This window comes from Pseudochaenichthys georgianus, chromosome 3 (genome assembly GCF_902827115.2).
Source record: "Pseudochaenichthys georgianus chromosome 3, fPseGeo1.2, whole genome shotgun sequence".
NCBI classification, from domain to species: Eukaryota; Metazoa; Chordata; class Actinopteri; order Perciformes; family Channichthyidae; genus Pseudochaenichthys; species Pseudochaenichthys georgianus.
In genome coordinates this window covers 48,453,317-48,476,397 of record NC_047505.1, presented here as the reverse complement: position 1 = coordinate 48,476,397, position 23,081 = coordinate 48,453,317, and the positions used below count along the sequence as shown (strand labels likewise).

General features: G+C 43.5%; 1 protein-coding gene across 7 annotated transcripts in view; it reads right to left on the bottom strand.

The window, feature by feature from the left end:
• The window catches only part of chd9 (chromodomain helicase DNA binding protein 9), an 83,343-nt gene that overhangs the window by 11,567 nt on the left and 48,695 nt on the right, over window positions 1-23,081 (bottom strand). For all 7 annotated transcript variants that reach the window (XM_034077158.2, XM_034077167.2, XM_034077175.2 and 4 more), the window contains 18 exons: window positions 21,491-21,612; window positions 19,079-19,322; window positions 16,541-16,717; window positions 16,227-16,370; window positions 14,743-14,998; window positions 13,344-13,554; window positions 10,802-10,997; window positions 10,123-10,305; window positions 9,110-9,298; window positions 8,822-8,932; window positions 8,227-8,426; window positions 7,715-7,914; window positions 7,164-7,323; window positions 3,091-3,180; window positions 2,323-2,426; window positions 1,879-1,996; window positions 1,362-1,419; window positions 1,145-1,193 (listed from right to left, as the gene is read on the bottom strand). In XM_034077158.2, coding sequence (XP_033933049.1) covers window positions 1,145-1,193; window positions 1,362-1,419; window positions 1,879-1,996; window positions 2,323-2,426; window positions 3,091-3,180; window positions 7,164-7,323; window positions 7,715-7,914; window positions 8,227-8,426; window positions 8,822-8,932; window positions 9,110-9,298; window positions 10,123-10,305; window positions 10,802-10,997; window positions 13,344-13,554; window positions 14,743-14,998; window positions 16,227-16,370; window positions 16,541-16,717; window positions 19,079-19,322; window positions 21,491-21,612 — 2,812 coding nt within the window. The remainder of the gene's footprint in view (window positions 1-1,144; window positions 1,194-1,361; window positions 1,420-1,878; window positions 1,997-2,322; window positions 2,427-3,090; window positions 3,181-7,163; window positions 7,324-7,714; window positions 7,915-8,226; window positions 8,427-8,821; window positions 8,933-9,109; window positions 9,299-10,122; window positions 10,306-10,801; window positions 10,998-13,343; window positions 13,555-14,742; window positions 14,999-16,226; window positions 16,371-16,540; window positions 16,718-19,078; window positions 19,323-21,490; window positions 21,613-23,081) is intronic.

Sequence of the window (23,081 nt, the reverse complement as noted above, 5' to 3'; positions counted from 1 at the left end):
AATTTTTTGAATTAATTGCGTTAAAATATTTAACGCATTTAACGCATGTGCAGAATGGCCCGACCCATAGTGCCACCAGTGGCAGCGCCAGGGTATGGCTGGGGTAGGCTACACCCATACCAAGAAATGGCTTAGCCCCACCATGAAAAATGATGTTAAAGTAAGCAAAATAAAGTCTGCCAACTCGCGGAGTAAATTGCACAGACAGCAGTTAGTCAGATTGATTTCAGTAGCCACGGTTTTGAAAACTTTTGTCACGTAGTGATCGTCTTCTCAATAGAACATCTTTGATAACGGCGTGGTGTTGTTGCAGGAAGTCCCGACGGAGAATACTCTTGCTGTAGTACAGGGCAGAGCCATATAATAGTAATAATATGGCTCTGGTACAGGGGTGCACATAACTGGTACGCAGGTTATGTGCGTAATCTGAAATGCGTACCGTCACTTGTGTCACAAAGCGCATTTGCGTACCGACGTACTTGTGAAGCTTTTCCAGAAGGCGGTTAGATCACCGGACGACAGAGTCGGTCTCCGTGTGCACAGACAGGGCTGCTGTTAACGTCGGTCTGTACAACGGAACTGTGCCAAAACTACGCCAACCGGCTGCGGAGGGAGACTCCCCCCTTCACTGGAGAACTGCGCTAAAACAGCTGATCACAACGTTCACACTCTGTGGTCACGAAGTACTCCACTAGCCCCCCCCCCCCCCCCCCCCGTCGACTTTCCTGAAGTACTCCCCCGTTGATAGAAATCAACACGTAATGAATTAAGACCCCACGGTTTGATGATTGATAGGTGTGTGGGTTGTCTTTCATTTTGACATGCAGAACAATGTTATAATAAACATAGATACTGTATGTTAAATGGATATATCCGCCTTCTTTCATTTATCTTTCCATTCCCACAACAATATACATAAAGAAATGGCATATTTTGGACATAGTTCGAATGGTGATTAATCATGATTAATTAATTTTTAAACTGTGATTAATCTGATTAAAAATTGTAATCGTTTGACAGCCCTAATTTATATATATATACACACACACAACTTTCCCAGATTTCCCCCGCTTGTGGAAAGCCTGTTTTTATTTTCATCACAGCAAAGATAATCCACTGTGGATTACAAGCATCTAATACTCACCTCCGGCATTGTCAACAACAACGAGATCTCCAGGAGAAGAGGCGTCATCCTGCGTGAGAGGACAGAGTGAGATTACAGAACACATACGCAAGCCAGGAACATAAGGTTACCAAACTGACGGGTTTCACAATTAATCAAATCCAAGCTCAAATACACAGTGGTCAAAGGTTCTCGTTATCAGAGGACCAGCATGCAGCTGTGGGTCACGTGGCCTTACCTCCATGTCGTCCTTCAGCAGGGCGGGGGCAGGCTTGTACTCTGGGTCATCCACATCCCTACACACAAGACCAAAACAGTTTATACCCCTGCGCCGTCACACATAATGCAATAACCGTAACCATTCTCACACATACACACACTTTTAATGCACTTTAAATACTATTTTTAACTCTGTGAATAATGACAATAACACACACACACACACACACACACACACACACACACACACACACACACACACACACACACACACACACACACACACACACACACACACACACACACACACACACACACACACACACACACACACACACACACACCACACACACACACACACACACACACACACACACACACACACACACACACCACACACACACACACACACACACACACACACACACACACACACACACACACACACACACACACACTTTTACAGCTGACACACTCTTAAAAAATATCTGAAGTCATGCACATTAAAGGCAAGTCCACATAATGTTTGTACGAACCCGTCCATGAAGTCGTTGCCTCTCTGTTCGGCAGCGATGGCCTTCTCATCCGGACGTCCCACACGCTCTAGGTAACACAGAGTGGGGTCCGCACGCAGAGTGTTGTACTTCTCATAACCTGGGAGAGCACAGGAGGAAAAGCAAATGGCAGAGTTAGCAAAGGACGCATGAAACCCTTAGATAGGGACCGCACACAAGCCGCAGGATTTCCCCACAATATCCTGCTATCGATGGAAAATAGACCGAAACACTGTAAAAACAAAAAGATCAGTTCAAATGTTTTACTCGCAACACAAATACTACCTTTTGTAAACATTGTGACTGTTTTAAAGCAACTTTCTTATATTTTGTAGGGTTAGGGTTTCCTGTTTAAAGCACATGTTTCTTATTTGGATAACACTAAATATTTAAGTAAAACACATAGTAAGAGCTGAGGTTTCTCACCATGCTTATAGACACCCAGCAGCAGACACTTGTCAGCGATGGCGTCCCACCACAAGGCCGGCAGCTCTGAGTGGTCAGGGTCTGGCACCCAGATCTTTATATCACTACAGAGGAGGAGGAGGAGGAGGAGGAGGAGGAGGAGGAGGAGGAGGAGGAGGAGGAGGAGGAGGAGATTTAAAGAGTCATCATTTGGTGGAATCCAATGATCGTCTTTTTGTTATGCTTCCATTTGCTTTAATAATTTGGTATTAATACACACATGTTTAAGTGTCATGAGGCCAAACACAATGCTCTCCGTGAAGGGGTTTTATTGTGAAACACCAAAAGGCAGCTTCCTTTAACTTTCTATGGGGATTTCTTATTTAAAAGCAGCTTGATCATCCATTTTAAACAGTGCTGTATAAAAGAAGAACTGCCTGTCTTTCACCAGCAGGTGGAGCTCTACAACCTTCTTATTCATGTGGTTTCATCAGATGATTCTTCCTTCAACAGGTTGATACCATATGCTAATGCCCACACTCCACTCAAGGAGAACATCTATTTAATTCACCTCGGTACGGAAACTCTGCCCGGGTGTGTGGTGTTGGATTAAATCTGCTAAATCAATCTGACCTAAAGCATGTAATCAGCTGTTATATCATGGGACTAGGCAAAGTGCCAGTTACCATCTATTACATCGTGTTTTTCAAGAGAGTGTTAAGCAGTTTGAAGTTGTAGAAAAAACGCTAACAATGATAACGGTGAGTGTGTTGAGTGATGTCCGCTCACCTGGAGTCCACGCCGTCTAAAACCCTCTGGGCCTGGCTTCCTATCACCTCCTGTTTCAGGTAGTAGAGCATTCTGACCCTGAGCAGCACCCTGCACACAGAAAACCCAGTGGTCACAACAAAGCAGGCACAAACGCTGAGCGAGCAGAACCAACTCACACACACACACGCACACAGCAACCTGTTACACACAATGCAAATGAGTCAAATGTGTGACAATTCAGCTGGAATCCGAAAAACGGTTCTGTGTAGTCATGTCGTTTCACACAAACTACAGCATTCTTGCAAATAAGGATGTCTGAGTTCAGGATTTTCTTTGTGTGTACAGCTTTAAATCCTTTAACGAGCAGATAAACTCATATTTAATTAATGTGGTGTATTGTATTTTAACTGAGGATGATGTATCGACCACAGAGAGTGGGCGGCTCCACAGAAAGGCTCCAAGGACCCGATTGAACAGACAGCCGTCTCTCTCCGGTCGTCATGTGGTCGTGCTCTGGCAGCAGATGAAGGTTGGGAAGTGGAGGCTGACAAGGTAGCGAGAGGCTGCCTCACCGGGGAGACATTAGCTCCGTGATGCATGATCACACATCACAGACGGCAGGCTTTGAAACGCAGACGCAGTGAAGTGGTGGGCGCTGTGGTGTGCCAGGCCATAACGTCTTGTGCTTAATGTACAAAGCCTGCCATGTAATCATTTTGTCTCAACGCAGAATGATTTTTCAATTCCGTCGTGTAATGCCGGCTGTTGGCAAAATGTGGAGGTTTTCAGGATTCCTGGCATTTCAGCGAGACTCTCTGTGAGGCGTTGATAGAACTGGAGTTATTATCTAATCTGTCCTGCTCTTCACAGAATGGTTACATCTCAGAGGAGACACAGTATTCTCCGATCGTGCCAAATGAGTCGGGGAAATTCAGGAACATTGGCACATCTAGCTTTCCAGAATTAAGCCTCTACCACACCACAAGTACACATTGTTAATCAAGCCAGAGTAGATACGAGCAATTATAAATGTTCCCCATTAGTAGCACACCAGTGGAGCAGCACAACTGTCGAGCACCTGTTGCCAAACCTCTGATATCTCAAAAGGTGAATATATAATTAAGAAGAATATGATCGAGAAGACTGAAAAACAACTCTTTTCTCTTTATTATCTTCCAGAAGGTGTCGTGGGTTATTCTCTACATACGATCCACAAAATGCATCAGACAGGTGACCAACTTGTAGTCTATGAGGTCAGAACTAAGAAAATCCTCTCTCTCGACAAACATTCTGCGACCTGCTGTCATTCCGTGGAAAAAACTAAGTTCAAAGTGAAATCATAATATGTTTTGACTGTCATTCACACCAGGTCATAGATTCCCATCTACCTCAGATTCTGTGTGAAGGAATACAACATTAATCTGTGGCCTGTTCTCCAGCCATTGCCCCTTTACAGTTCTGCTCTCCTTTCACCAGCTCCGTAAGACTTGTGGACGTATAATGTGAAATACACCATGCCAGGCATTCCATATTATGTTACGCAACATTGTTATGAATGAGCCCCAAATCCTTCCCTGACAGGACGAGGAGAGACCACAGGGCTCGTGTGTGTATGTGTGTGTGTCTGCCGGAGTGATGGATGTCTGTGGTGACCAGTCTGGACTTGTAGCTCTGGTAAATCAAAGTGTTGCACTTCCTCCTTTCTCCTCCTCCACCCTCCAGTGTGGAGCCGGCCAGGAGCAGCTGCTGCTTCCTCTGCCTGTCAGCGCAGCCCTTCATCACTCTGATCCCAGTCTGTGTTACTCACTCTGTGTGTGTGTGTGTGTGTGTGTGTGTGTGTGTGTGTGTGTGTGTGGTGTGTGTGTGTGTGTGTGTGTGTGGTGTGTGTGTGTGTGTGTGTGTGTGTGTGTGTGTGTGTGTGTGTGTGTGTGTGTGTGTGTGTGTGTGTGTGTGTGTGTGTGTGTGCGCGTGTGTCTTCAGTCATACCACTGTCTTTCTGAAGCGAGTAAGCCCAAGAATGCGTGACATGATGTGTGGCATGAAAATAATCCCTCATAGTCTGTTGACAGAAAACCAGCGTAACGGCGAGACGCTGAGTCACAGATGTGATTCCAAATCCAAGCACATGAGATCTTAATGTGCCTCATCCAGACTGCGTCCTCCAATCCAAAACCACCAGACCTGGGGACAGTTTTATCCAACAGGCTGTTGGACTCCTGAGCTCTGTGAAGTGTCATCGTTCACACAATGTATGTTCATACTTACTGCTCATCTGACATCGGCTAATAGTCCTTATTTCTATATATTATTACAGTATAACAATTAATTTACTAGACAGTACTTCGTTTTACATTTTGTTTCTTCCTGTGTTTTTTACATGTTGATATATTCCTTTATCCAGCAACCTGTTTAAATTATTTCACTATTTTATTGCAGGTTTAATTGTTTGAGGAGCACGAGACCCAAAATGCCAAACTACACTGAAGCTATTTTGTGTGTCACGAATAAAGCTTTTGAGTCTTTGAATGTCAAAAGCACATTTTCGCAGGATATGTGATATTCATACAGTAAAAACTACACACACTGAAGAACAAGACTATTACAATATGATGATTAGATTTTCTGACACGCTTGTCTTTGAAAACTTCTGGAAACTATCGGCATCATTGCATTCCCACTAGTTCCTAAAGGGTCCCTTCCTGTGTAGGAGTCATTTACGGTCCTGTTAAGGAGGCTAGTGACCCTCCCCCCCTCCCCCCTCACCCCCACCAGCCACATTCCAGGTCCTCAAAGTAAAAAAACGCACAAGTCAGCAAACCCTGCTGACTGTGTCCCAGTTTGCCGGGCGTGTCACATGTCAGACAATCCCTGGATTCAGCACAACTGGGCAGGGGAACAATGGAGAACTTTCTATGGACGCTGCAGCGCTCTGCGGACACAAGCCCCCCTTTTAAAAAGGCCCAGCCGTAACTAGGCTTTATATCTCCGCGGCCTATGTTTTGATAGCAGCCATCTTTTCCCCCCCTGTACATAAGAGAGATCTATGACGGCCATTAGCACGGCTGAAGTGTCATTAAGCTTCGCATCAGTCAGCTGGTCGCGATGTGATGCACGTCCGTTAATGAATCAGCTCCAATAGACGTTTTAGTGCCTCCTAATTACTGTGGCTCGGAGGTGCCACAGTTAAAATGTGAGCCATGTACAAATTGTATCTTCAAACACTTCAGGAGTAAAATGAAACTGATACAATATGTGCTGGAAGAGAATAATGACCCGTTGCTATAATAGCATAAAGGTTTAAAAACAGACACACACTCCCACAAGAGATACATCAAACCAACCATAGACTATTAGTCACCATGTGCACTGTGAGCAGGTTAAATGCACTTATACATCATATTTAAAGTGGGTCTCTGACATAAGAACACTATTCTATAAAGTCAAGAGTATTTATATTTCGTATAGACTAGAATATTGTATATTTTGGTTGTTGTCATATACAGTACAGTTGGCACAAGCTAGGTGTCATACTTGACTTAAATGTCAGCTTCCAACATTTATTTATCTCTTTATATTGTGTTTTTATTAAACAAGGAACATGGCATCTGAGTTTTCTAATTGTAACTGTATTGTAATGTTATATTTGAACTGTACTATGTATTATTTGATTGACCTGTATTTAAATCATGTTTTTTAATTGTTTGTGTGATAGAGATGATGCCATGTGTTTAGTGTTTTCTGATGTACCTGCCAGAGGACTGCAGATTAGCTATTAGCTCAAATAGCTTGTAGCTAATTTCTTCTCTGAGATTAATGTATTTGTATGCATGGTCCTCTTTGGAATACATACATAATATAATGCAATATGAAAATACATTAACCTCAAAAAGAGACGATGATTTATGTCAGATTTAGCTATTGCAGTGTTTTATCTAAAGTCCCTGAAGAGGTACACACATACTTCACACCAAGGAATAAACCAGCCATTCTTTCAGTCCAACTGTAATATTAGAAGTCATTTGAACCAAAACGGAAAACTATGGTCAAGTACTTGTCTTGTACAATGTAAAGTGGAGTGAGGAAAGGCGTACTTGTTGCAGTGGTGTTTGAGGTGCTTCTTGTAGCCGTCGTCCTGCAGCATGTGCTCTGGGTTGTGTTTCCTGAGCCACTCGGCTTTGTGGATGTCAAAAGCGCTGGACTGGATCTTCATCTTCTTCCCCTTCCTGCCCCGCGGGACTGGAGCAGACAGACCTAGTGGAACAAGAAGGAGGCATTTCCTTAATCCCACTTAGTATAATCTCTCTATGTTCCACTATCTTTTGTGATGGTAGGGAAGGTTTCACTCCTTTCTCCTTTCACTTCATCACAACCTCAGAGCACACCAACACAACTGAACATTCATGAACACACCTCCGCCCCTCAAAGACTGCAACCACTGCTATTAATAGAAAAACACTACATGTATACAGTGTTGTACATTTAACGTTTTTAAATCATCGCTACTACCTCTGCTTTTACCACTCTTATTTATTTGTGTCTATTTTGTACTGCTGTGAGAGTTGCCAAAGAAATTGTACTTTGTATGAAGACAATAAAGATATATTGTATTCTATATTCTTAATGTTGTCTGGAAGTCACTCACCCAGGTGGTTCTGCAGCTCCTTGGTTTGTCCGTCCTCAGACGGAGCGATCAGGTCCCACATGAAGCTTTTGATTTTGTCATCTCCACGGTAATGTACCAGGCAGTAAGACAGCAGGGCCCTGCAGATGGACTCCACATCCCTCTCCGTCAGCTGCTTCTTAAAACGACCGTGGGTCAGAATATCTTTCCAACGACCCCACCTGAAGTCAAAGACAAAAGCTAAATGTAAGAAATGTGGGCTCAGATTTAAATGAACCACTTTGTAAAGCTTTGCTACATAAGGATATTATTGAGAAACATGTACTGTACATAGCAGCATTTTGCATCTGTCTATCCGTCCGTCCGTCTGTCTATCCATCTATATATCTATCTATCCATCTGTCTGTCTATCCATCCATCCATCTATCTATCCATCTATCTATCTATCTATCCTTCATCGAATTTCCACTCTCTCCTCAATGGACAACACCCACACAGCCTCTCTGATTTGAAGACTATTAGAGTCATCTTACCCATAAACTAGCAGGTTCTTCTCCACTCTGAAGCACTCTGTGCGCCCGTAGCTGTTGAGGCGGTCGTGGTTTCTCCTGAGTTTAGGTTTGGAGTCGTCACTGTCGCTGTTGCCCTCCGAGAGCTCGGCCAGCTCATCCTTGGTGGCGCTGAACGGCCTCGTCTGCTTTCTGACGCGAGGAGTGTCGATCACCAGGCTGTTCTGAAGGGGGAGAATGAAGGCCAAACAAAATATCAGCAAGGCACCATCACGGTCTAGAACGCAGATAAAGAAAGGCTGAGAGCGTACTGGATGTCTAGCTCTCACATCTTTGTGAGAAAAGGTCCTAATTTTGCTCTGTATATTGTATCATTTGTGGTAAGGAAAGGCAAGGCAAGTTTATTTATATAGCACTTTTCAACGCAAGGCAATTCAAAGTGCTTTACAAAAAAAAAATGAAAGACATCAAGCATTAAAAAAGAAAAGCTAATAAAATAAACATTAAGAAAAAATACATGGATAAAAGTTACAGTGCAGTCGAAAATATGAATAGTTCAATTAAAAGCAGCGACAAAAAGAAAAGTCTTCAGCCTGGATTTATGTGGTGAAGTACATACTCTGCCGTTAGCCATTTCCATATCAACGTCAGCCTTTTGGGCCCATTTGTCCCAGAAGTTGGGGTCATCCAGAGATATGTCTGTGCGGTTTCCAGACGCCACAAAACTGGCCTGAAAGCAGACGTGAGAATCATATTAAACCACAATCATATGTGCCATTCCCCGTACGATGTATCCCCAGCTTCTCCTGCTGGGAAATAAACAGTCTAAGCTAAATGTAAACAATCGTAAAAACAGTTGATAAAGTTTAAATGTGTATTACTTGTTTTCGAGGCGTATTTATTTTACCTTAGCAAAGGTGGATCCTCGGCCCTCAGACTCGATGGTGATGGTCTTGGTGCGGCGCTGGAGGATCTGATCGATGTCCTCCTCACAGAATTTGGCCCCTTCATCCTCATCGTCCATGATGGCGCCGTAAGCCCCCCGTCGCAACAGATCCTCGATCTCCTTCTTAGACAGCTGCTGCTGCGGAGGGGCCTGCGAGGTGCAGAGGAGAGAGACATCCAGGGTCACAACACTTTATAAACAAAGATTAAGTGAATATAAGATGGACGTGAGGTGCAAAATGTTAATATATAAATGGTAATACACGACACATGGGGAAACGCACACGTTTGATTATTCAGCAGGGATGTGTCTAACCCCAGCAGATGTTTTGTATGCAAATATGTCGCAGCCAGACCAGATGTGGAGACCTGCTGATATCTCAGCTTCCTCATACGTTTCATAATTCTCAGAGGAAGCGAAATGTGGCAGAACACCCACCTACACACTTCAAACACACTCCCTCACAAGAGATGAGTCTCTAATAGGATCAGTTACGCTTCAAGTGGGTATTTTGAAGAAAGAGCTTCAAGTTTCAAGTTATTTTTCTTTGCTTGGCATCTTGTTGTTGTCTGTCATCTGTTCCTCTGATGTCACTCAGGACTGATATCAGAAACATTTGACTTTCATCATTGTTGGAGAGACAATTCGAAGAAGTCTTTGGCTAACTGTCGTGTTACAAATGTACATCTCAGTTAGTTGAATATTCATTGGTACAAAGAGGTACATCAGAGGATCGTTAATAAATAGTAACCAATCTAAAATTGTGTGAAGACGGCTCTGTGATTAGCACCAGGCTTCTTCCATCCCCAGCCAGTTTGTGAAATCATTGAACTGAAAAACGTCATGTCTCACCAACTCATCAAATAGACAGTATTCATTAGAAGCACGTTCTAAACAAGCACCCCTCTTTGAAAATGAACTCGACTAAATCATTGAATTCCCTTATTTCTATTCCAGACCATTCTCCAACTCACCGCCCCCCCGGTGGCTCCTCCCACGCTGTTATCTCGGCCACTCATGCTCTGCAGCACCGCTTTGTCCAGGCCCAGCTTGAGGCTGGCGCGATCAAACATCTCCCGCTCGTACGAGTTCCTGGTGATCAGACGGTACACCTTCACTGCCTTGTTCTGGCCAATCCGGTGGCAGCGAGCCTGGGCCTGTGAGGGACAGAAACACGAGTCAAATGCACTACAGGTACAATTCGGAGCTTCCGTGTTGATACCTTTAGTTTGAGCTAATCCTAAATTATGATAACTTTCATTGTTGAGGGATAATTGCATCTGTTCTTCGTTGGACATATTGTAAAGTACTTTTCGTGGTGATGCGTTTACAGGACGGCAGAAGAGTCAAATACACTACATGTACAATTAGGACCTTAATGACCCAAGATGGAAACTTAAATGTGCACTTGTTCTTGATTGGACATAGCGTAAGGCGCATGTCGTGGTGATGAGTCTCGTTGGCAGCCGTTTGCACAAGCAGATGTTAGACAAGAGATAACTATGAGGGTGCCAAGATGTTGTCTACTTGTAGCACACTAATGGTAATCTACAGGCAGCCTGTTGCATCTACTGCTAAGTAAGTGTGTGTGTGTGTGTGTGTGTGTGTGTGTGTGTGTGTGTGTGTGTGTGTGTGTGTGTGTGTGTGTCGTACCTGCAGGTCGTTCTGCGGGTTCCAGTCTGAGTCAAAGATGATGCAGGTGTCTGCTGCAGTGAGGTTGATTCCCAGGCCACCAGCGCGTGTGCACAGAAGGAAAACGAAGCGCTCCGAGTCGGGCTTACTGAAGCGGTCGATAGCGGCCTGACGCATGTTTCCACGAACACGCCCATCTATACGCTCGTACAAGTACCTGCGACACAAAGAAACGATCCGTTAGGCATGTATATCAAAATCACTCACTGAATACTTATTCTTTAGTTAAGAGCTTTATGGAAAAGCTCAAGCATCATACATTTGAGTTTTCCTGATGAGTGTTATGAAGTGACTCCGGCCCCTTGCTCGACAATAGTGCGAGGACTGCAATTGGACTACATTTGACCCAAAGCATTATTTTACTTCTCCTTCTACACCTCTGTAACTCTATCCTAGATTGACAGATAACTCGTATTTCTCTATGCTCTCATCTCGAGACCATTCTGCTGCACTCCCACGATACGACCCCCTGCACCCCCCAGGGTAACCCAGTCTGGAGACGCCTCACACACACTCCTGCTTGTCTTGTGTAGAGAAGCCCTGAGGGTTCCTACAACCTGCAGATGAACCCTGTCTGAGGTCTGTGCAGCGTTCAATAGTGTAGGCTTAGCTTCAGCTGCTGGTGGGAAGAGAGATGAAAGGCAGAGAGAGAGAGAGAGAGAGAGAGAGAGAGGGAGAGAGAGAGAGAGAGAAGGGCAGACACAGAAACATGAGAGCAACAACAGGATGTGAGGAGACAAAGATCAGAACTAAGACAAATGAGACTGAGCCGAGTGCAGATCAGGACACTTGAGAATAAAACAAAGAAAAAACCCAAACTTGATATACTTTATAACGGCTGTCGGTAATGATCAGATTCCTAATTGCCATTTAACTCCAGCGCGTATTGCAAGCTGTAAACCTTTCCCCATCGTTGTCTTGCTAAATGTTCCTGACCACCCACCCCATTTGAGCTTGTTATGGGACCTTTGGGGCAGTACCTAAGAACACACACACACACACACACACACACACACACACACACACACACACACACACACACACACACACACACACACACACACACACACACACACACACACACACACACACCACACACACACACACACACACACACACACACACACACACACACACACACACACACACACACACCACACACACACACACACACACACACACACACACACACACACACACACACACACACACACACACACACACACACACACACACACACACACACACACACACACACACACACACACACACACACACACACACACACACACTTTGTTCAAGGTAATGTTGTACTTTGGCAGAGCCTTAGGTTAGAGCTTCATAGCCGTGCTATAAATCCAATCTCTTGTCCATCATCTTTATCAGCTGCCTCTGTGCTCTGTGGGTGGGAAACAAATGCTCGTTTCTTTTGTTTGTATTCACTCTAATTACAGCTCTAGATTCCATACAGTGCAATTTGAACAGAACCATTGTCCTAATTAAAGACTGATGATATGACTCGTGGAGCTGAGGCGTTTGACTGGGTTTCATTTGAATTCTTGGCGGAAATGTGTGAAATTGCATGATTTCTTTGTCTTCCTGGTGTAGGAAGAGACACATAAAAGACCACCCCCAATACTTTCTAAAGGAGGGAAGGTACATTTCCAATCAGATCCAAAAGTCCCAAAAAATCTGATGTGAACTGGACACAAATACTCACACTCATGCTAAAAACAAACCATTATACACATCGTGTCCCTAACCATTTGCAGCCATAGTATTCAGAACATCCTCTCCAGCGTGTGGAGCAACTACCGAGTGTCACAATAAGTCCTGCCTGCCATCTGAATCTCATAGAGCAAGAGGATAAGAGTGACTTTACATCTTTGAGCAGCAGCGCTATCAAATATCATGCACAAGTTGATTATGATGACATCACAGTGCAACAGCATACATGTTTTTTCCAGAACTAATATCATTATAGCATTTTATTTGCATGCTGTTTGATTAAATATAAGCTAAATGGCTATTGCTAACTTGTTATGGCTGATTTTTCTTAACCTCAATGCATGATATTTTTCTAAATACCTTGGAATCGTCTTAAAGAGATTAGGGCTGTGCGATTATGGCAAAAATCATAATCACGATTATTTGGGTCAATAATTGATATCACGATTATTAAAAACGATTATCCATTTACTTTAAAAACATCCATTTATTGAAAAAATTGTTTTGAACAATATGTTTTGAACAGTTGATCACCCTGAACTTTAGGTATAATTCAACTGAAAAACCACTTTAAAAAAAATGTAAAAATAATAATCGTTTTGTTTCGATTGCGTTGTTTTCGTAATCGTTGCAAGCCAAAATCGAGATTAAAATACGATTAATTGCACAGCCCTAAAAGAGATTACAAAAATGCACTTTTTCAGACGTGTGTAGTAATTTTTAAATCTGAACCATACTGTATATGAAAAAACCCATCATCATCGGTTCCCCGTACCTTCTCTGAATGAGGTAGTCTTCCAAGATGTCCAGGCAGCGCACCATCTGAGAGAAGATGAGCACCCTGTGGCCCCCGGCCTTCATCTTGGGCAGCAGTTTGTCGATGAGGACCAGCTTCCCGGCAGACTGTACCATCGCCTGCAGGTGGAAGTCGAAGGCATTGGGGCTGTACACCTCCCTGAAGTCCTCCATGATCTTCTCTTCTGCCCCTGAAGAAGCAAAGACACGGGGACGTCAGCAATAGTTTGGATTTATTGCTTTTTTAACAAGATTTAACTTCAGCGCTTTCCCTTTTTTGAGAGTACAAAAAAGGGAAAGAGTATTTCTAAATATCACATTTTAGATGCTTGTGCAACATATAAAGTAACATTTCATGAATATGAACCAGAACCCTAACCAGAGATGACCCTAATGCAGTGGTTCCCAACCTGGGGGGGCGCCAAAGATCGCAGGGGGGGCGCCAGGCCTCAGATGATTTGAGGCCAAATATCATATTTAGACTTTTTTTATTTTTACTTTTTTTACATATAATTGTAAGGCAATACATGATTGTCACTAAAAGCCTTGTCTCTACATTACAATACAATATAACAAATAATTTACTAATTAATTTTAATAAAAATTCAAGTTAGTATTAAAGGCATAACAAGACAGACATTTATAATTCTTTCTTGAATAGAAATGTTTCTTCTGCCCGTAAAGTGTCCAAACCGGGCTTGTCCGGATAAGAGCATTTTTAATACATAGTCATTGTCCATGCCGGTTTCAGTATTTGTCACAGTTGCTCCGATCACATCGGTCTCCTCCATTTTGTAGATTATTTACGACTTTTGAATCCACACAAACACATCGGCTTACTTTGAGCATGTGTTTTAAACAGTTGAATCCCTTTGTGAATTGTTTCCACTTGCGCCGTCCTTTCATTTCTTCATACAGCGGGAATCCAAATAAACTAATCCTGAGTCCAATAACCATCAAAGTCACTCCATCTAGTGCTCCTTAATTACGCTTTCATCCTCCTTTAACAACTTACTTCACATTCATCCAGTTTGTGACAGTAGTTGTAGCATTTTTGAGACTTTTAAACTTTAATTGGGAAAAAAGGTTGGGAACCCCTGCCCTGATGTATAAGTTAAATTGTGATAGCAGGAAAGAACACAAAAACACGACAGATCCAGTGCATATGCTCAAAATCCAAAATATGTTGAAATGACCATATGTTTCTTTTTGTCTGGTTGTGGAATCAAATGATAGTACGCTGAACTTAAAAGTAAGCTAAACACACCTCCTGAAGACTAAACAGGAAACCGAGTAATAACAGACCTTCTGCTGCTTTGCCTGCCAAGATCACAATTGTACATTTGAGCGTAATGAACCTATATTCAACGTCCTCCTACCTTTGATGAGGTAGGGGTGGTTGCAGCACTTTCTCAGCTCCATCATGGTGTTCACCAGGTTGGGCATATTGGCCTGGCCGGCTCCTTTAGCCAGGAAGGTGAAGTTCTTCTCCAGGATAGCGCGGTAGTATTTCTTCTGAATGTTGGTGAGCTCCACCTCGATGATGGTTTCCTCTTTCGGAGCCAGCTTCTTCTCCACGTCCTCCTTCAGCCGGCGCAGCATCATGGGCTTCAGGATGGCCTGCAGCTTCTGGACCTGAGGGCCCCACGAGGAGGAGAGTTATATCATGTCCTGCAATGCTGCTTCCCTGGACATCTTCAAGTCACCTGTTCACCATGGCCTTTGACCCCTACAGTCACAGTCCCCCTGCTTCCTCTCCTACTTATTATTTGCCCCTTTCCTTTGTTTGTTCATCATGTATGTAAGGCGCTATACAAATTAAATCTATTGTTGTAAATATTATTATTCTGTATCTGATGGAAGATATGAACACCAGTGTCATACATGTCATTACAGAACATGTTCCAGTGACTTTTCCATTCCCTAGTTAAGACTACATTTGTTGTTTTTTAATAATTGTCTTCAAAATGTGGTCATAATGCATAATCAGACTTCACATATGGAAATACGTGTTAAATGACTGATGTGTGCAGATGTTAGAAACATCAAAACACATAGGCTATGTAAGCTAGCACCACTTGTTATGTCATATTCTGTATTTTATGTATCTATAGCTGTAGAGTTATGCTGTATTACAATGTCTTACTTTTATATTCATATGTTTTAAAACCAGTGATTTTATTTTGGTTTCTAATCACGAGTTTGTGCTCACAGCAGAACACCACAGCTTCGTAACTACTCGACCCCGATGAGTGGGCCAGCTTCCCTCTTTTTGTAGTACACACACGGGCCCTTGACTAACACTGTTTTTAGGAAAGATACCCTCACCAGCAACGCTTTCACATTTCCACCGGTACAAAGAGCTTCTATTTATCCTCGCCTGTTGAGTACTAGCTGTTCCAAAAGTGTTTACTTTCAGCAAGAGCACAACACTTCAAACATGATTGAATGCTTTCCTCGAGCATCTCTTTGGGGATTCGGCCTACAAATGAAATGCCAAGTGTAAAAGTAAAAGGTAAAACGCTTTTATCTTGTGTCAACACGCAGTCCAATAATCAGTAGCTCAATCGCCCATTTGTTTTGTAACAGTTATCCAACATGTCCCTGTGGCCTAGTTGGTTGATGTGGTGGTTCCATCTGCACCAATAGGGTCTTTGAAGCCGTGTTTAGTGGGGGGGGCTCCAACAGACAATAATGTGTCTGTTTTCAAACAACAACAACACAAACAGTGGGGTTTCCTTGTTGAGGACTACAAATGGCACCAGAAGCCCAGACCACATCTGAACTGATTCATTGACATGTGGATTTCTGACTTACGGAATATTTGCATATTGACGTATTCTTCATGTATCTGTGGGCTCACCTGCTCTTCCGTCTTCAGGTCTCCAAACTCCTGCATGAAAGGGACTTCTGAGGGGAAGCGTGCCGGCTCCAGGAAGTGGAGCAGGCTGAAAAGTTCTTCCACAGTGTTCTGGAGAGGAGTACCGGTCAGCAGGGCTTTGTGCTCCTGAAAGAGAACAAGACACACAAAATGAGAATGTAACATTTGATAATTAGACACATTATACTTTAGAGAACTTGATACAAAGTCTTGAGTCAACATAGGTGGTATTAGTTTTTAAACGAGAGCTTTAACAATGCACACATATCACACTTCTAAATGTGTGTGTTCTGTACCAGGTTCATGAGCTTGAAGCCCTCGAGCAGCTTGCAGTTCTTGTTCTTGAGGCGGTGGGCTTCGTCGATGATAACACAGCGCCAGTCTATGGCGTTGAGAATGGGACAGCCTCCCAGGATCATCTCGAACGTGGTGATCACCGCCTGGAACTTGTAGGCCCCTCGCAGCACACGGCCCTTTACAGGGATGCAGGAAAATGTGTCAAATTGGTTGACAAAGCATCCTTATGTCGTACAAGTGGAAGTGTGTTAAAGCACGTTTAATTTGCTTCATAGTATTATACATTTGAATGATGCAGAATGTCATTAAAAAAGCTGATTTCAGAGAGAATATAATGAGCATGTAACCGCTAACCCACTAATTTGCAGCCTCGTGCTGTTGACAGCAAACTCATGGCTTACTTTACTCTACACACCTCTTGATTGTGAAGCTATCTCCAATCTAACACGAGGGCACACCTGCTTGTGAGTCTTTTTGCCGTTTGTTTATTTGTTTGTCCTTCTGGGGAGGCTTTTCTTCACCGCGCCTCTCCATTTGTAACGATTGCCTTGACAACAGTCCTCGAGGGATACTCAGTTATCCAATAAGGCCCTCCCACAGCCTGCTGTAGAGCCGCCTCTCTCCGCGATACGCCTGAGCGCCGCTGAGAGCTCCCCTCGGGGCTGCGGTGACATCACGGCTGCCGGGAGACGGCCTGGTGGCGGCTGCGCTGTCTCCTGCTCTCTTTTGCTTCCTTCCCTACCACGGCTCGTCTGAAAACTAAGAGCCTCGCGCTGCCTGTTGCGACACATCACATGGCCTGCCAACCACAGAAAGCCTCTGCCCAAGGCTCACTAACTACCTAGCAGCCCCCTCACTGTCGGGAACGTGCCCTTTCTTTAACACCGTTTTACGCTTCGTTAGTACCGCTTAATTAGGAAAATGTTCTCCTACTCTCTTAAAACGCAATATATCATTGGCTACATTGAATTATCTAAAATGTGAAACTAGATTAAAGCTCCACGTCCTTTTGAAATGGCCATATTGAACATTTCCAAATCGCAGTTTGTGCAATATTTGGTAGGGAAGGAAAAAATATATACGCAAATATGATTTTGAATGAGGATCTGTGATGCTGTAGAGACGTCCCTGCAAGTATAACACATCTTAATAAAAACCATTGTTGAGTACAGACCCTGTGAATAAATATCACACCCGGATCATTAAATATATTTTTGAATAGCGTGGAAACTATCATGAATCATATCACAAGGTCAGTCGAAATAACGACACCTAGTTATTGTTCCCAAATCCTGCCGACCTACCGAACCTTTAACAATGTCTCAAATAAGATATTTATGTTATTTCTGCAACATTGTCACTATCCTCCAGCTGCCTCCCTCCTTCCTCCTACAGGTGATATTTGCCTGGAAACATCGTGGTAAGTGGGGTTGCTGCATTAGTTACAGAGTGTGGTTTCGTGTTACATACGGTAATTACGTTCCACCCGGCTTTTCAATATCCGTCTCCTTTTGTTTTATTCAGGCCTCCTGTTTCCAAACACATCATTAGATTGCTCTCAGGACGTCATGCTGCTGACACAGTGCAGCTGCTGTTTTCTAAAAAGGCACTGTGATTATTTTTAATCGAGGTGAATCACTGCTTTCCAGTCTGAAGGTAAGCACAGTGATGTTGCCTTTTCCTCGTCCGTCTTTCAAAAGGAGAGGGATGTCAGGGCAAAATAAAAAGACACATCACTCTTAACAATTCTATTTGTGTTGGGAAGGCTCCCTTAAGGCCAAAGCCACTCATGTGGAGCCAGAACACACACACACACACAACACTTTGAAGGAAAGCAGTGTTCGTGCCTAAAACACACAATGGAAATAGTTTGAAAATCTAAGATGTATTTAACGTTTAGAAAAGGTTTGCATTTTATAAAAAATGAAATAAATTACATTCTCAAGGAATCAGTATCACAGATTATGACTTTCTTTCAATGTCGGCCCCTTACACTTTTACACGGTTGACATTAATATGGATTGCATGTAATTTACTGTCTGCATTGGAGCAACTGTCTCGTGTGTTTTTGATGCAGTGCCGTACTACCCATTAGGCTTTTGGGGTTTTCCCTTTCCTGTAGTGTGTCGTGATTTCTGTGTCAATGCAAACGCTACAATCTCACTTTCCTTCCAGAGGGGATTTCTCTCCCACACACTCCTCCTCCTCCTCCCCTGCCTGAAGTGCCTCCATTGGTCTCCTGTGTACTTATGGGCCATAGTGACATCACTACGCAGCACTTCTATTGGCTAGCGCTGAAAATAAACGCTGCAGCACAAGCAGTATGACTTGTTGAACATTAAAGCATGGAGACATGTCCCAGTAGAGACACACCAGTATAAACCTGACAATGAGCATGATAGGCCCCCTTAAATGCAACCAATGATTTTATTTGGTATTTTCCAGACAGTTAATATGTAATACGAGTATTCAGGCTTAGTGAACTTGTACGAGCACAAGACTGTAATAATACACTGCAAAAACATCCGTCCGTTTACCTGTGCGTCCCTGAAATACATCTCGTACTGCTGCAGCATCTGCCTGCTGACCATGCTCCCGTGGTAAACGATGACGTTGAGATAGGTCCAAGTACGAAACTCGCGCTCCCAGTTAGCGATGGTGGAGAGCGGAGCGATGATGAGGAATGGCCCTTTAATGCCCACACGGCAGATCTCCTCCAGGAATGTGATGGACTGGATGGTCTTTCCCAGGCCCATCTCGTCGGCCAGGATGCAGTTCCGTCTGACGGGGAAAGATATGAAGCTTAGTGCAAGTTCAACCAGCAAGACCGTCTTTAGTCATTCAATCACATGTTCCCAGCTTACTACTCTCTCCTCAATCAGTGATCGGGGCGTCACTCCCCTGCTAAACCTACAGAGAGGCGAAGTCCCTCCCTTTCCGGGGGACCTCCATGGGACCTTATTTAGGAAAAATCATGTATTGAAGTCAATGGAGAGAAAGATTATCTTTCGATCCCGTTTGAATTGTGCCATGAATTACACATATGATGTTTGTCCATTTTAAAGATAATTTTGCAAGTCAAAAAAATTTAAATGTGTCGTAAAACTGTGAAGTAACACTTATTTTTGTGTGAAACCACTCAATGAACTACATCTCCCATCTCACACCACACACCAAGACGGCCGTCACGTTGGCACATTTCACTTCTTTCTTTCAGAACGAGGCGGAAAGTATTAAAAGAGGTGAAAATCACTACAAGTCTGGGCGTGTTGAGAGCTGTACACACACACAAGGGGAGTTAGTCGGTTCCTAAGAGCCAGCATGCAGGACCGGCTTTACAAGGTTTCGGTGAGTAACACGAGTGTAATGTGTAACGTTAATGTACGCGACTCTGGGATTTGTAGTCTTTCTAGTTGCCTATTATTCATAGTCTTATTTTTCAACAGTTTTACGACAAACTGTGACTTTTTTGACATGGAAATTACTCTTTAAGATCGACAAACATCATATGTGTAATTCGTGGCACAATTCAAACGGGATCGAGAGATAATCTTTCTCTCCATTGACTTCAATACATGATTTTTCCGAAATAAGGTCCCATGGGGCGGAAGTAGATGGGCGGGACTTCGCCTCTCTATCGCTTCGCCTCTATTCCCACATGCCTATCATTGTGCATTCCTCACAGTCGTCCTTTCAGGTGACTCAACGCAGCCCCCCTCCTCCACCTTCCTTTCTTCCAAATCCAGGGTCAAGCTCAAACCACTACTTTTCAGACCGACCTCCATCAATCCCTTCATGCCTCCTCCACCACTCGTGTCTAGACCCCAGGGTTCGGTTTTCCCCTCCCGAATAATATTCCAGCACAACGAGGTCTAATCGCCAAACACATGCATCTGTGTATTCCCGGCAATACATAGTTACATCAAAAGAAAACGTGTCTCGCCTGATTGAAGTGGAGTAGAATACAAACATAAGAGAAAAGCGAGAGTGTAAACCATTAACACGTCAACGCCACCTGTGAGAAAATGCTGTTGTATCCCCTGCGTGTTCAACATGTGTCGGGGAAAGGGTGTTGAAACTCTCACCACATTGCTGTGTGAGGTGTAATGTTTCATAAACAACGTAGCGTGTGTTCACTGACGGCATCTCTGTGGCACGTTCAAAGTAAAGAAGATGCACGTGTGCTGGGCTCCAGAAGGGGGGAAACTACGAGAGGAGGAAACATCCCATGATACTTATAAACACGGTACAAAAGACCTCATCAGCAGTAATAACAGACCAACGAGATGAGATTCAACATAATGCGCCTGCCTCTGCTGCGTGGTGTACTCCAGAAGACCATTTATTCAGCTGTCCAGTGGGTGGGGGTATTATGTCTTGATGCTAATTGCAACGTGCAGATATTCCCACTGGCCTCTTAAGCAGCTCTGTAAGTTTGATGAATCTCTCTGCGTAGGCACAGAGAAACTCCAGCATGCTCACACAGAATCATCTCCCTGGGTTAATGCGAGCACACTGACACCACACTCTCCAGATGTACCGTGCAGCGCTTCGTTCTGCCATTGTGGGCGAAGGAAAAGTATTTGTTGCAGCACCTGGAAATCAGGAAATCTCACTCGCCTCGCAGGCTAACCACATGTGAATACAGTCGAATCGCAGCGTGGTCCAACAGGAGAAGTGATTCATTATTCATCAATCATTCACTTTGATCAATACACAGTCGTTTTCCATTAGAATGGGATTACTGAAATGCAAACACAGCTTGTTCAGAGATGCCATTCGGTTTGAAGTGCGAGATATTTATATTAGATGTAATATTTGTCCCTTTTTGGAGAAGTGTGCTGAAGCTACCGGAGCTAGCGTACTTATGCAATGTTACCGATGCCCCAGGGCCAAGGCATTTGCTTGAAGTCTGTGAACAGGTTGTAGTTAGAATATTTCAAACTGACCTGTTGTACCAGTTGAAGAGGAGCCAGTTGACCCCCTCTAGCTGGTAGTCCCTGAGGCCGTTGCCATTCCTGTATTCCCTCGACTGATCCCTCTTCTTCCACAGATTGGCCGGGGGACGCTCCTACGTGACACATTTTACATGGAGTTAAAAATAGTTTGGAAATTAACTCCACGGTTCAAGTACATTAAGCCAGAGTGCTGCTTTCAGAGGTCAAGCAAGTAGGGAAAAACAGAAATCAGTGTTGGGGGGGGGGGGGGGGGGGGGGGTGGTTGTACCTTTTAAGGCCTTTTTTAAGACCCTTTCCATACATTTTAAGACCTCATCGCCACTTGGAGTTCTACCCGGTTACCTTGGCGACACACTTTACCTCACATTGACTATATACAGTATTGATCGTCCTTCCTCCTTATCTTCCAACCATTTGGACGCAGACTTGCATTTCCCCATAACGATGTTGTTTAATAACCGGCGTAAACGGGCCTTCGTGCTAGGGCTGAACGATCAATCGATTTTAAATCGAAATCGCGATTTGAAAAAATAAATACTTTATATTTAGTTTTTACATTTATTTTTTTTACATATTATTATTTTTTTGTTCTTCTTGTGCGTCAGTCGTCCACACCAATCAGAAGTGCTGTGCTCCACATGTACCAGCCATTGTTAACCAATCAGAAGTGCTGTGCTCCACATGTACCAGCCATTGTTAACCAATCAGAAGGGGCCCATGATAGAAGGTGATAGACAGATTGATCCAATCACCTGGCAAGTGCTTTTGAAATACTTTTCCAAATGGCTTCCAATGGAGCTTTAGATGGTTTGGTGAAACATCTGAGTCAGGTTAGTAATGCTCCATCACATGTTTCTATCACAGGGAGACTCTTTAACTGAAGCTTGACTTTAAAGCAACCCAACGGAAGTTTCATGTAAGTTTAGTTCTTTCACTCGTAGCTCGGGCTGCGGGGCGCTAGAGACGGGAGCACGTTGATGCGACCTTCCTAGCCGGAGATATGGCCGCATTTTACAATGAACTTCCGTTGGGTCGCTTAAAAACAAATATCGCAAATCGAATCGCAATATTTGTCAGAAAAATCCAATCCAACCGGGTGCCATAAATAAACTACACAGAATCACACTACATACCTACGCAATGATTACATTCAGGCAGAATGTAGAATACAACCTCTTTGGACAATTTATAGACTTATTGAACACAAGCTACAACATGTAATACCTTGGAAAATGCCGTTTAATACTTTTTAATAGCCTTCATTTTGTGAATTAAATTGATTTATCAACTTGTACTACTTTTTATGACCCCGCGGACACCCTGTAAATGTAGAGTTAGGGTGCGGAAAGACTGCTAATTAAAGATGAGTAGACTCGCCTATTACATAAAGAGGCAAGCCCACGTAAATCAAATAAAATCCATAAGTACACGTGCATGTTGTATCCATATAAAAAAGTAAGCGAACAGTAGTGAAGTAGAAACCAGTAGCAACATTAATACGTCGTAAAGACAAATGTAAAAGGAAAAACGTTCAATATTGAAGATAGAACATTTTACATGACAGATATGTGTGAAGTCTGGT